The sequence below is a fragment of the Botrytis fragariae genome (genome assembly GCF_013461495.1).
Source record: "Botrytis fragariae strain BVB16 chromosome Unknown tig00000161, whole genome shotgun sequence".
NCBI classification, from domain to species: domain Eukaryota; kingdom Fungi; phylum Ascomycota; class Leotiomycetes; order Helotiales; family Sclerotiniaceae; genus Botrytis; species Botrytis fragariae.
This window is the reverse complement of record NW_023500998.1, coordinates 546,496-561,070: the sequence shown is the minus strand read 5'-3', so window position 1 is coordinate 561,070 and position 14,575 is coordinate 546,496. Positions and strand designations below refer to the sequence as shown.

The 14,575-nt window shown below is 43.8% G+C and overlaps 3 protein-coding genes across 3 annotated transcripts; 1 reads left to right on the top strand and 2 right to left on the bottom strand.

Moving 5' to 3' along the window:
* Positions 1-275: 275 nt before the first annotated feature.
* On the bottom strand, positions 276-4,069 carry Bfra_009331 (putative rho-type gtpase-activating protein 1 protein; the record flags this gene model as incomplete). The annotated part of the gene is made up of 4 exons (XM_037339675.1): positions 276-806; positions 859-2,888; positions 2,939-3,644; positions 3,707-4,069. The coding sequence occupies 4 exons, from the start codon at positions 4,067-4,069 to the stop codon at positions 276-278; spliced, it is 3,630 nt and encodes a 1,209-aa protein (XP_037189725.1).
* Positions 4,070-6,827: 2,758 nt separating this feature from the next.
* Positions 6,828-7,814, bottom strand: Bfra_009330 (putative ebp domain-containing protein; the record flags this gene model as incomplete). Its single annotated transcript, XM_037339674.1, has 4 exons — positions 6,828-7,030; positions 7,083-7,317; positions 7,373-7,536; positions 7,592-7,814. The coding sequence occupies 4 exons, from the start codon at positions 7,812-7,814 to the stop codon at positions 6,828-6,830; spliced, it is 825 nt and encodes a 274-aa protein (XP_037189724.1).
* Positions 7,815-11,480: 3,666 nt separating this feature from the next.
* Positions 11,481-14,438, top strand: Bfra_009329 (putative phd-finger domain-containing protein; the record flags this gene model as incomplete). Its single annotated transcript, XM_037339673.1, has 1 exon — positions 11,481-14,438. The coding sequence occupies one exon, from the start codon at positions 11,481-11,483 to the stop codon at positions 14,436-14,438; it is 2,958 nt and encodes a 985-aa protein (XP_037189723.1).
* Positions 14,439-14,575: the final 137 nt, after the last annotated feature.

The following is a 14,575-nucleotide window of genomic DNA, read 5'->3' as shown; positions in this document are numbered from 1 at the left end:
TATTATCTAGGTAATCAAAGAAGTGATGGATGTAATTCATCTACATCCACCCTCCTTTCATCCCTAATATCCACTTAATCCACTAATCCACTTCCCAGTTTTCTCTCTTCACTTTTTCCCAAAGTCCCGTCCATCAAAAGCACGAAACTTTATCTCTAATCAAGATATGTTATTTTTTATCCCAATAAGATGATTGATCCTCCACATATGCTCTTTTCTTCCCATTTAACTTCACGTCTCCTCATCTCCCATCTTGTTCATCTCTATCCCTTTGCTCATCCCGCTCCCGTAACTCCTACCCCTCCATTCTGCGGCGGTCTCCCTGGTCCCCACCCACCATTAGAATTTCTATATTCCCTCCTATCCCCCCTTTCCCTATCCCCACTCCTCTCCCCACCATGTCCATGTCCATTACCATTCCCCAAATCCGGCGTCCTAGTCCTTTCCTCTCTATAAATCTGTGGTGGATGTTGTAACTCTGCCCCTTCACCACCCTGCCACTCTCGATTCGGGTTCATGTTCTGATTCCCTTGCCCGCCAACTTGCGCATCCTGCACGTGTCTTACAGAACTTTCCTTCTGCCAAGCATTATTCGCCGGATCAACATCAACTCTCGTGACCACTGGAGCTAACGGTCTTCCATTCCCATCTCTGTGACCTGTCGCTTCAGTTGTTTCGACCGTGTGTCTTACGCCACCGGAAGCACTGATATCGCCATAGCGTTTAAGAATTTCTTTGGTTGTGATATCGGATGTGTTATTGAAGAGGACGGGGTCATTCAGTATTGATTGAAGATCTTCTGGTACCTTTTTATGTTGTTAGTGATAGAAGGAATGAACATAGAAGGAGAAAACTTACTTCACACATTTGCTCGTTACACTCAATGAGTGTGTGAACGACCTCGATTGCAAGGAAGTTATCATCGACAGGAGATTTAGCATTCGTGTATATGATATTCGGTGCGATGACAGTGGCAAGATTATGAGTATCCATCTTTGATCCAGATTCTTCATCAACTTGATGGAAAGATGCAACCCAGTTGAAGAAGGAACAGAGAATTTCCAAACAGTCCCTGTGTACCTTTGGAAGCAAACAACATGTGAGATGTAATACTCGACGCCTCTTATCTTCATCGGCAATCTTTTGCGAAGCGATAAATAAATTGTGGAGCTTGAAGGTCAATAAAGGATCTGGTAAATCTCGAAGATATTTCTTGAGTAGAGCAGCGACTTGTACGACATTTTGTCGACTCAAATCTACAGCATCACACCCTCCGCTATCGATTTCCTTGACAGTTTCATTGAGTTTTCTGATGTTACCATTCTTTCTGAAGACACCCTCAACTGAAAGATCCATCTTTCTCATCGCAGCAATTGCATCATCGACGAGAGCAGGTATCTTGAGAGCTCCAGGACCAACACCATCTGTCGACTCGGCACCATCCTTTTCGACAATAACATCAAGTGGGATTCCGAAGACGCCCTTCTTCTTGACGGCTGTCTTCTTGCCATCATTCTTGAAAGCTTTACCCATCTTACCCCAGAAAGTGGGTTTTCTAGTCTCGATCAGGTTAAGTAGTTCTTCCATAGTAAAGTGGCCATCCAGCATGGGTTGCATGGCGATAACTGCAACATGACGTACGATGAAATATTCCAAAGCGGATAATTCCGAGAAATATTTCTTTCCAGCAACTCTCTGTTGTTGACGTTGTGTTTGTGCATCAAGGTCATTACCGGCAGAAAAAGTCCTTTGGTGACCGTTGATGAGTTTAGGTTCAGTGATAGATGTTCGAAAAAGCTCATGACGGGCATGCTTATATGCGTTTGGTCTTTGTTCCTTTGCTTGTTCAGCAGCTACAATTCTAGGAATATCGTCCAGGGTAAGAGCGTCTTGATGACCGAACATTAATTCAGTTCTCGATTCGCCGTTACCGTCACGGTCTTCAACTACTTGAAACTCGTTGTTTCTCGAATTCGATCCATCAGCACCTGCAGAACCTGGCCTCTTACTATCGACACCATCCATAATACGCGAAGTTCTCGCTTTTTTAATGGTAGAAGACAGATGTTTGTCCATCCGAGTACTTCGTAGTCGCCTTACGTCATTCAAGGTATTTTCGTAGGATGATTCACGTGGGTTTTCATCAACTGGACCACCGAATGATTTCGAACGAGCTTCGGACCTCAACATAGGAGGGTCGTCATCCGAGGGTACTTTGTGCCCCTCACTCGAGTTGTAACCATTAAGGTTGGGGTCATCCGAAGTATGTGGCAGAGTACCTTTGGTACGTAATATTTCCAGTAATCGAGCTAAAGCAACTCTCAGAAGGAAGACATACTGTTGTAACCTCGTCACTCGCACGAATCCTGATACCACGTCCGAAGACTGACTTTGACAATTACTACAGTATACCCGTTGTTCTACATCATCAAACCTGATGTCCTCGAGGTTCTGAGCAAGATCTCGCTCACAATTCGAGCATTGCAGGCATGCTAAATGGCATCTCCTTTCTTCGAAGCGAGCACATTCATCCTCGATTGGCTTTTGACATTTGATGCATGAATCCGAATTAGGAGCTGAAAGTCCAGGTGTTCCCGTGGTAGCTTCTAACGATCTGTCATCATTCTTGATCGCATCCATATCGCCCAAGTCATCGAGGAATTGGTGAAGGCCTTCTGGATCCTTTTGATCTCGTTCGACCTTTAATGCGCCTTGAAGACAGATGCGAATCAATAATTTTAGGTAGTGAGCCAAACCAGTAACCAAGGCAAGAAGTTCTTGTGTGACGCCAAGTTTTCGAACTCCTGTCTCCTGAGTTTTGGACAGGAGTGAGAAGAATGCTACGATTTTCTTGCATAATAGTTTTGCTTCGCGCGAATATGATAGCCCTAACAAGATCAGTAAAAGCAGTGAGGACGTAGATTATTGAAATACTAACCCTTTGAACCATCTCTCGTCATTATGCCATCCAATTTATCTGCAGAACAAAATAGGATATCAACGTGCCATATGAACTTCTTTGCCACCATCACACCATCCATATATGCACCGTTACTAACGTGCAGAAGCATGTCGGATATACAAGCCGCGGAGGATTCTTCGAATGTCGATAGTACACTCCAGATCTTGTAGACCTTTTCTTCCATTCTTTCCTCTTCTAATCGCACATTATTTCGACCTTCCTCATTCGTCGTATCTTCAGATTCCTGTTGAATTTCTTGTACATCCTGCGGGGATGCCAACCTAACATTCCAGAATTTGTGGATCATATAACATTCAGGATGCCAATGTTGATTTTGACCATTGCGAAATATCTCGACGAATTGTTTCAAGATTGCTGTTTGGCATCCATTACATCGTTGCGCGAATCGTGTCGAATAATGGTAGTGGCAGTAAACTTGTCCATCGTGCTCGTAGTAACTATCTTGTGCGCCGAACACTGTTGGACATACTGAACAAGTGAAATGATCGATATGGTATTTGCGCTCGAGGGCGGTGATATATGATCCTCGTAGTGCACCATTACATTGGTGGCATATCAAATCTAAGCGCCGGAAGTAATCAGTTTCGCAGAGGGGGTATTGTCCTTCGCCATCTTCTTCATCTACGGGAAAGAACTTGGATGCGACTATTTGACCGCAATCCTACAAGATCCAAGTCAGAAATTGAACGTCGTCAAGATGATGGCGAAATGGGAATGACTTACTCGACATCTAAAACAATCCAAATGGAATGTACCTCCAAGCGCACGTACGAATTGACCTGTCAAAGGTTCACCGCACTTTTTACACAATCTCAGAGATCCGCTGCCAGTCCTCCCAGTTCGCGTTCGTGATCGTGTGCGCTCATTGCTTGGTCTGCGACTCCCCTCTCTCATAGGACCTTCTCTACCACTCACACTGTTTGCCGGAGATGCATTCATCCTCCTATCTGGGCCATTAGGCCTCGGTAGATGTTGATCTTGCATTGTGATATCCCTCTCAGTTGTAAGTCTTCCCCCATCATCGGAATGTGAAGGATCATAATTTTCGCCTTCGGCATAGGGGCCTGCCTCTGATTGAGGACCCATTATTTGATGATCAACGTTTATTACCCACAACTATCTCCAGACCTTGTTCGAGCCCCCTATTATATTGTAATTTGGAAGTAATGCTTAAACCGAGTACTTCGAGTCGCGGTGGCCAGGGTGAATGATTGAAATGGAAATCGTTGATGATAGATAATTCGTCTTCGGCCTTGCAGATTGATTGAATCTCGTATGGTTCGTATCTTCTCTATGGAGAGTTGCTTGAAATTCTGACGTTGTCGAGTCGCAAGGGTTCCACTCAATTGACCTCCGCATGTGTTGGCGACTCAAAGTTCAAGGAACATTCAGCCTGCAGAACATGAAACAATAACCATCGATTGAATTAAGAAGAAGCCAAAAAATGTTAATCTCGCGACCTTTTTTCTTTTTTTCCCCCTTTTTGATCCCCGAATATTCCAAATTGTGATTTATCTTATATCTGAAGAAGAGGAAGTCTAGATCACCAAGTATGTGTGTTGAATGAGTCCTGCTCGTGTGTTTCGATAAGGACTGAGTTATTTGTTTCGCGTGAAGAAAGATATCGAAGGACACCTGGGCAAGTAGTAAATACTGGGTATGTAGGTCGGTCGGTAGGTAGGTGGGATGATTTTGGGGGGGAAAAGTCGGCGGTGTAGATGGGAGAGGGAGCCGAATCAAAAATAGAAAATCAATTGGTCTTCGTAATAGAATATTGTGATGAAGGTAAAATCGAGCGACTGAATGGGTGCAACTTTTTCGAGGAAGAAGGAGGAGGCGGCGGCGGAGGACGAGGAGGTTGTGAAGGCTGTTGTGTTTCTGAGAAATAAGTTACGTAGTAGAATGGTATAGGATAGAATTGTGGTACAACTTGATGAGAGAGGTACTACAAGATGTGTGCTAGGTACGGGGAGGTAATGAAGTAGAGTGAAGTAGAGTGAAGTAAAGTAAAGTAAAGTAAAGTAAATTCAGGTAAAGTAGTTATTCAAGCAGCAGGAAGGAACCGATTTTACATTAATGAGCGGATAGTACTGTAGTTTTCTTTCGGAGTGCCAATAAAATGAATGGTGAAGATATATTAATTTTTGAATGACTTGACCGTTGCTTGTTTTGAGGGGGGGGGGGGAAGGGAAAGACAATGCGAAGATTCGGAGAGGATTGAGATGAGAGAATATGATGAATTTGGTGTGAAGGAGTTATGAACTTGTGAATCAATAGCCAATTTCACAATTGAATCCGAATTTGAATGAGCGGTTGGGCAATTGATGAAGTTGCTCCTCTCCAAAGGTTTCATTCAACCTTGAAATGTTTTGGATGTCTTGCTCGACCCGACGGTACTGGTAGTAGTAGTCATGAATTGATAAAAAAAGTACCTGATTATCAAGGCTTTCGCGATTCAGGTACTCCCACTCGACTGAATCGACTCCCTCACAAGATATTTTTATATATACATTGACTCAATCTCATCTACCGGTATGCGATCCATCGGATCGCGTGCTATCTTCTGGGAGGGCTTGAATCATGAATCTTTGGTAGATTGATTGTTCTGATATCAATCAAGTTTCCACCCTCAGCTCAACATTCTATCCTCTCGTGACAATCTGTTCTATGTCAATTTCCCCGTCTAGAAATCTTGCCGAACAACAAGATTAAACTTTATCCGTACCTAGGTACACACACGCAGTAGCATCTATCTAGCATCTGTCTATCTATCCTACCCACGCTCACATGAAATAACCTCATTAAAGGACCCCTCTACCTATCATCTAAATTCATTGGCATGGATGCTCTGCCTCTATCGAGGTATCCATATCCGAAAGATATTCATTCATGAACCTCGGGATCCCTTTTCCCCAGGGTGACCAGCATCCTACGCTTCCTCCCTAGCTAAAGACATTCCAATTCCTCACACAATCTTATTTCTGCATTCCCCAAATCCTTCTGGAACAGAGACTCAGGGAGCGAGGGGGTGGTTACGTAAGAGTCTTTCCATTCATATATCAACCAGATGGTACCTGCATCAGCTGAAATTATTCCCTCCATTCCCTTCACAATGGCATCACTTCACTTCACTCTCACTCACACCTTGGAAACGCTCAAATGCAACATATCTTTTCACATCCGGAAACACAATTCCGTTTCATAAAGTATGAAAGTGTCAACCAATCACATCTCATCTCTGGTCGGAACACAAGTAAGCTTAATTTAGCTTTGATTAAATCTACGAGAAGCGTATCGGTAGTTCGGCCCATAGGAAATTGGGGGTTGGAGATGGAAATTGAGATTGAAGACATTGATGGCACTCCAAGACGGTACAATGTAATCTCTGGAATTTCTAGAACCATTTTTGACGGCCCTTAGAAGACTTGTTGTCATCCGAAACACTCTTAGTTGCTCAAATACATATACTGATTTACCTGGCACTTTGTTCTAAATATAAAGTCGATGTCTAAAATAGAATGCTCATCGTTAATGTAACATTTCTCGAGTAAAGTCCCTGAACGAAGTGTGTGTGATTGGCACTTGAATGTGATTTAATTCGGGCAATCCCAAATCCCATTTCCAGATATGTACTCGTTAATCATAAAGGGTATCATAAGTTCATAGCGGCGTTTGCTGAATCCAGTCCAAATATTTCCACCCTCCCCAACCCCGAAACTTTTTGATCTACAACTGCATGATGCATGATAGATCATATCCAACAACTATTGTGTCGAGGTATATGTGCTCAACTAGCGGAACATCGTTCCAACGTATCAGCGGCCAATATTGTCATCCATCAAATCTAGCCCGAATAATCGTCGTTATATGATTTAGCCTTTCCCCTTCTCGACCGTGTATCGGATTCTTGAGAGGCAGGAACTTTGCGATATTCCTTTTCCTTTTTACCCCCATCATCTTTGGCTTTTCTGGGCCGTTTTGCTGCATAAGGTGGATCCGAATACTCAAAGGATCTTGCGGAAGCCATAACACTGTCGAAGAGGGCAACTGAACATGAATTGTTAGCGAGGATGGAGTCGATATTGCGATTAGTACTTACAGCCAGGAACAAACAACCATATTGAGTTCATCAATACAAAGTATACCCAAAAGTATAATGGTTCCGGTCGATAGTATCGTTTGCCAGTGGTGTACTCATCAAGTAGACTAGTTCCAAGGTACAGCAGATTTCCATAAAGTTCCCCGGTTGAAACAAGTGCTTGTACGGTGTGTCGAAATTGTGAATTTTGGGTGATGTATACGGCTGTAAGGTAAGATAGCGGTCCCCAGAGTATCTGCCAATATCGTTAGCATACTATACATTCAGCATTCGGATACTGGCACACGCACAACGGTCCATGTCTCTATGGTCAACAGAAATGAATCCGAGGACATATATCTCGAGTCGGATAAAGCATATTCCTTCCACAGTTGACCAAAGAAATCTGTCCTGCTTGCCATTCGAGCATGATTGTAGACAAAGTATCCTTCAAAAAAGATGTGAATTGACCCCGCTATTCAAATGTTAGGCTTCATTGAAGAGAAAATAGAATCGCATGCTAAGCTTACTCAAGATAAACCATAGAACGAGACCTTGATCCTTTATACTGAGTCTAGGATAAAATCTCCTCACCGCAAAAAGTGTTGCGCCGAGGACCAAAGCCCACGTTGTTCCAAAGGTGACAATGAGGATGGATGGACTGAAACTATTTTCCACATACTTCCCAGAAAGATTGATATCGACAGGATGATATGGATGATATGAGGTCATCCGAGAAAAGTAGCTGGACATCTTGTCGTTCGTTGATAGGTAAACTCATGCGATGCTCCGGACGTGAGACTCTTGATAAAAACACGAGAAAGCAATTGGATTGTTTACATCTCGGATATGGAATATTGACCCCTGCATTTTCCCAAAACCCCTTTTAGTGGGGACTGATTTGTTGGCATTCATTCAAAGATCAGGGACTTGGTGTGTCATGACAAGCATTTTCGTAAGTAAGATCGAGTTGTGCGAATGTGTAGGTATTCCCAATCGTGCGAATCTCTTTGGTAAGAAACTTCACCCCTCTGCAATTGTGATATTTAAGACATGTCACGTGACTATCGTGCTTTCATTCGATGTTGAGGTCATTGGAAGAGTCCGGCCACTTTAGAGTTAGGTCCAGTCAATTCCAAGTACCAATTGACTTGCGAACCGTGGAGGTTATGTATCCTCGGAGACGTTAGAACTTAGAATCGCCGTGCTAAACTCAACTAGAAGAATTTTGAAGGCAAACTTAGAAAGCAAGATTGTGTATGGCTGCCACCTCTTTTCTTTTTTGACGAGTGAAGCATATAAAAAGAATGCAGTAGCCACCTGCGTGCGCTTGTTTTGATTGTTACTTTTTACGAGACGCTTTCCCCAACCACTTTTCTCGCTTTGCCTTTATCGTTCTTATCAAAAGGGGGGAAGTTCGAGTCTACACTTGTTTTCTCCTCTATGATACGCTGGTTTCGTCGTCACCAGAATGACCTAGCAATGCACTGTGCTCGATTTATATTGCACGACCTGGGAAACCTGGGAATGGCCTTGTATCGAATCTGCTCCAAATCCACGAAAGGACACTTGAAACTTGGACCCCTTGTCCATATTACAGGATACTGTATTGCCCGTCGGACAGAAGATTCTCATAGGACAAGAATGATAGATGGAAATTGACTCACTTGGGCTCACTGCATTATGCACATCGCACGCATTGTGCAGCTGGAGAGATTTCTCCATATGGGACGTTGACTGGTTAGGAGGAAGTGGTCGTATACAAGCACGAGCTCAATCTCATCGACAATCCTTTCTTTCCACGGGCTGAATATACTATCTCCGCCTGTATACTGATGTGATTCAAGCGTTGACGCTCTTCATTCCATTCTCTTATCACTCTTTACATAGGATATACATCACACGTCTCTAGCTACCTCTATTTTATACTCTCGTACATATTTTCGACATTCATGGCAATCGACGTCTACCCTCTCACCTCTTCTCATCCATCGACCTCCTCCAGCCAATGAGTATTAATTTGTCATGTCCGCGCGAACGGAGGATCGCTTTCTTTTTCACATTCAAGCGCACAATTCAACATCCTCCGTACCAAGTAGACAATTAGAACACCCGGACATAATAGACTCTTCTCCAGAGCGATTTGCACAAGACGACTTTCCCTACAATGTACTAGATACGCAGATACAAGATACATACAAACCTTTTCGAGTCTAGCTGAAGCGATTCTCATTATCCATACCAACCATAATCCATCCATCCCAATAAGTTATCAGTTACAGCCAATCACAAATGACTTGCCACTTTAAAGATGTCCTCTTCCTATACGGGCGCCTCGCCTTTATTTCTTTTTCTTTTTATCCTTTAATTTTTTTCGATCTTTTCCCACATGCGACCTGAATCTTATTACATTGTATGATTGTACTCCTACTCTGTACATATCACATATCCTCCCACCTTCCACCTCCCACCTCGGGTTTTATATATAACATTTGTCAACCTACTCGTATCTACCTATGTATGACCTACTACCTACCTGCTACCTACCACCTGCTACCTACTACCTGCTACCTACTACCTGCTACCTCCGAACCTGCCTACCTATATATCGACATTTCACCAAAGCCAAATCCAAAGCCAAAGCCAAAACCGCATTCCATCTTTGCTATGCTATCCTAATCCATCCGACGTGCGCACAGCCGCAATTCTTATATTTCAATTCTTTCATACCTCGTTCTGTGAACATGGATTGAAATTTTATTCGTTCATTGATTGTTTATTTATTTAAGTGACTATTTATTATTTTTCATATTTTATTCAATTGATCATACATACGAAATCTCCATACATTTCCACGTCATTTTATATTCCACATCTCATTTCATCTCATTTCATCATCAACGATCGCTTTCACATTTATTATTACCTATTCTTGATCTTCCCTTTTCCCTTCCCCCTCCCCTCCCCCCTCCCCCCTTCACCCTTCACCCTCCCCCCCCTGTCCACTTCACTCGTTTCAATACCCAGCTGTATCACGCACAACCTTATTATTATTGTTACCTCTCACTTCACTTGACTCTTCCTCCCTCATTTACCATTTGTTCCTTCTTATCACCTCCCCTCCCTCCGAACATAGCAAACAAACAAACATCGGGAGAAAGGGAAAAGCGAGAAAAGTACTAGGTGATCAAGATCAAGATGTTTACAATTTACTTAGGTATAATACAATCAATACAATTCAACACAACACAATACTATACCATACTATACCATACCATACTATACAAATCAATCTCTCACAGGTCTTCTTTGCTATTTCACTAACAAAAAGTTACTTACCCACCTCCATATGTTTATGTTGATTTATTAACTGTTTTTATATTTTGATGTTTTCTTATTTTTTTATGTTCTTATTTCTTATTTTATATTTTCATGATTTCGTTGTTTTTCTTCCATGGCCTCTCTCTCTCTCTCACTCTCTCTCACACACACACACACTCTCACACATATACACACTCACACACATCCACATACAATCTCTCTCTTTCCCCCTCAAGTACCGACCCTTCTTTCATATTCACACTAACCAAAAGCAGCATTGGATTCATTTTGGGAGTCCTCCTCACGGATCTACTTCTACACTAGCGTTCCTCGCGTTCTTACTACTAATCTTGAAGCGGCAAGGCATTTTAGATACTCTCAGGATTAGCTGCTTTTTTGGTTCCTTCCTAACTTTCTGAGTTCGCTCTTCGCAATGGGCCACTCACCCAACCAAATTCTCCCCTCTCACTTACCATTTTCTACCACAGATACAGACACTCTCTCCCTTCCACCTTCACAACTCTTCTCGAATTCATGTATTCTCGTCATTACAAATAGGATACATCAACAAATCTATTATCCATCCTTTTCCTCCATTCGATTATCACACAATAACGCGTAAACATTCCAAAGCGCAAACTCGGTTGAATCGTCTTTGTCCTTTCGAGATCATCTTTTCCAAAAGGCCCTGTCTCTTCGTTCCCATCGCCTCCACTCTGGGACTTGAAAACCCTTTCATTTGGGAACACGGTTTCAATTGCAGAACACACATTTCAGTACACGAGACTCGCAGACATTATCTTCTAACGGGCCATCCTTTCCAACCGCACTACCATCGTCGATCTATCGCTCCCTCTCGACTCACACTTCCTCTTGATCGATTCTGACATTGTTGGCATACGTGGAAGGAAGCCAAGAAGACTCACATGTTTAATTCGATAGCTGATGAAAGAGATCATCAAAATTGAGTGTCGTTTTCGCTCTGCGATAATTAATTGCTTCGAGTCGTGGTCGTCTTCGTCATGCGACTCAGGTCTTGGAATCAGTGAACGCACCTTGATCCTCTCACTCGAATAGCCACCCAAAGGCTCCTAGATTATGACAGAAAGGTCCCTATCAATCTCGACGCAGAATGCGACCCAGACTAAGCCTGTCTTCCTCACTTCTGTTGAGGCCCTTACCCACGATATCCAACCCGCTACCGAGTTGGCGGACGAAGATTACACCATCAAATGCATCTGCAACAATTGTGAAGACGATGGAAACACGATATATTGCGAAGATTGCTCGACGTGGCAGCATATCGATTGCTATTACGACCGCTCTGTAGATGTGTTGAGGCCAGACTTCGCTCATTCTTGTGTTGATTGCTCACCACGAGATCTCGGTCCACATGCGAACGAAAGGTCGCAATATCGACAGAGTAAACCTACCCATGATAACAATGACAAAAAAAATAGAAGGCCGGCGGCAAAAAGTCACAAAAAGAAGACCGTGAAGCCCTCTGAAAATTATGGTTTCAATGACCAAGAGGGCCACGAGAATGCTGGCTCTCTCGTGGCTCATACACAGAAAAGAGCGAAAGGTCATCGGTCGCATCATTCCGTTAGCTCTCAAGCTACCAAACGAAATCATAACCACCCTCCAAGCCCTAACCACACAGCAGGAAATCTGCCAGAGAATTTCGAAATCCATTCCCTCTCCGTCATTTTCCACTCGCTCTATGATGTTCAATCACAAGAAATTAATACAAATACATTAGTCGATCTATCTGTCACGAGCAAATTAGCTTTGTGGATCAAAGAGGGTAAGCTGTTCGAAGAAGATGTTGGCAAGAAATTCGATGATGTTGTTCAAAAAACCGAGATGCGACTTGATCCGCACCAATTCCCAAAGTTGCACGTTGACGTCAAGACCGCTCACATCAACAATACGAATGTGCAATGGAAATCTCTCGTCACGACAACGAAAACTCCGGCGAACAAACCAATTGGAGAGATGAATGGCCATGTCGGGTTTCAATCAGACTACCATAAGAACCCAGACAATGGGTGGGAAGAGTGTCCTCATCCACGCCCTCTTACCTTTTTCATTCCCGGATTACCCTTGTATATTGATACAAGAAAAGGAGGATCCCAGTGCCGATACATTCGACGAAGCTGTAGGGCGAACGCAAACTTAGAAACATATATTGTTGCCAATACAAGCGAGTATCATTTCTACTTGACCCTCGACAGCGCCCTGGCTCCAAACGAGCAGATTACATTACCTTGGGACTTCAAATTCGTCGACAAGTCGAGACTAGACCGTGCCCTTCATCTTGATGGCGATGACGACGATAGGCTACCTGATATCACCGAAGCCGAATACCAAAGTGTGTCGCATTCGATCAACCTGGTGTTATCGGATCACGGAGGTTGTGCTTGCAATGCCGGTAAAGAGTGCGCCTTTGTACGATTTCACCGTGATTACTACGGCAGAGTGCATGGCCAGCACCAACAGCCATCCAATGGTGTAAATGGGGTGAAATCCAAGAAGGGTCGCAAACCCAAGCAGCACGTCTCTCCCACAAGTACAGGCCACGCCACCAATAGTCGAGCTGCTAGCGAAGGCCAGCCAGAGACAAATGACGACGACGATGGCCGTTCCATTTCTGGCTCCGGGCGTAGCAAACCTCACAGTCGTGATCCCACACCAATACATGGCCCTGAAGCCGATGCAGTTTTGACAGAGACGAAACGAGAGAAAAGAAAGTTGCTATTGTTGGAAGAAAAATTCAAACAATTGGAACAGGAACAGGAACCGCCACGGAAAAAAAAGAGGCCATCGGATGGTTCGAATGTGAACTCCCCAGTGACTGCTACGGCATCACAGACAAACTGCAAACCCCGACAGAAATCAGTCGCATCGCGAACTGCCGTTTCACAGTCGGCTCACGCAAAATCTAATGGATCCCGATCTCGTCAGTATGTCGATGCCAGCACATCGCGTCGACAGTCGGGGTCGCCTCTCAGTGCGACATCTTCAAAAGTTGTAGCCTCTCCAAAACCCATTCAATCTCGCGATGATTCGAGTGGCTCTCGATCAGATGAATCAGAGGGCTTCCGATCACGCCAGAATTCAATAAGCCCGAATGTCGTGTATGCAGATTCATCAACACAAACAAGCCCGGATAAAGATGCATGGTACGAGCAGAAAACAAAGTTGATACCAAAGAGGCCTGTCTTACCACTTTCGAGGCGTTTGCTTATGAAAAAATTTAAAGTACAGGAAAAGGCCCAGGAGTTATTTAAGAATGAGGAGCGGCAGCGGACAAATGTTGCTGCAGGGCTGATGAACGGAGGTCTCCAAAATCTTTCTTCGCCTACAATGGCAATGGATATTGACTCACCAATCCAGGAAGATCGATCAATTACTCAGTCACCCACTGATTCTAGGGTCCGAAATGCGAGTATTTCTTCATCGACTCCGTCGGCGGACTTCACGTCCAATTCTGGCGATTATCATACAGATGGACCAATACTCGTCACTGGGCAGACAATGAAACCTCCTTCCTGGACTGGACAATCCGCCAATGGATATTCACATAAATCACCTGAACTACACGTACGAATGCCTCCAACACAAACATTTACAACACCTAACCTGTCTGGAACTCCAGGCACACTCACACCGGCTTCCGCAGTACCCTCATTAGCGATCTCGCCTTATGGCACAACTCAGTTCTCATCATACCCTTCTGCAAATGCTGTCAATCCGAGTCCCGCTCGGAAAAAAATGTCAATCAAAGATTACACCGCTCGACATAAGAACCAGAGCGCCAATGGTTCAGGTGGGCGCAAGGCTTCTGTAGGAAGCAGTCCTACAATATCACCAGCAGTTCCCAAGCCAGCACTTTCGACTATTGACGAAATTAATTCTATAGGGGCTCTTCTTGACAGCAAAACTGTGGCAGTTGATGGGAACAAGAAAGTCGACCATAGTCTTGTTGATACGCTCAAGATTTCACCATCCCCCAAAAATATGCCCCCTCAACACTCGAATGGCGCATTGTAACATACAGTTTTAGATATCGCTTTAGGCGTGTTTTATTGCCTCATCTGTCCTTTTACTTCGGCGTGAGGTTTCAGCTGATGGAAGTCTGGGACCGGTGGATGATATCATTTGGTTTGGGTTAAAAAAGGGGTCCGGAT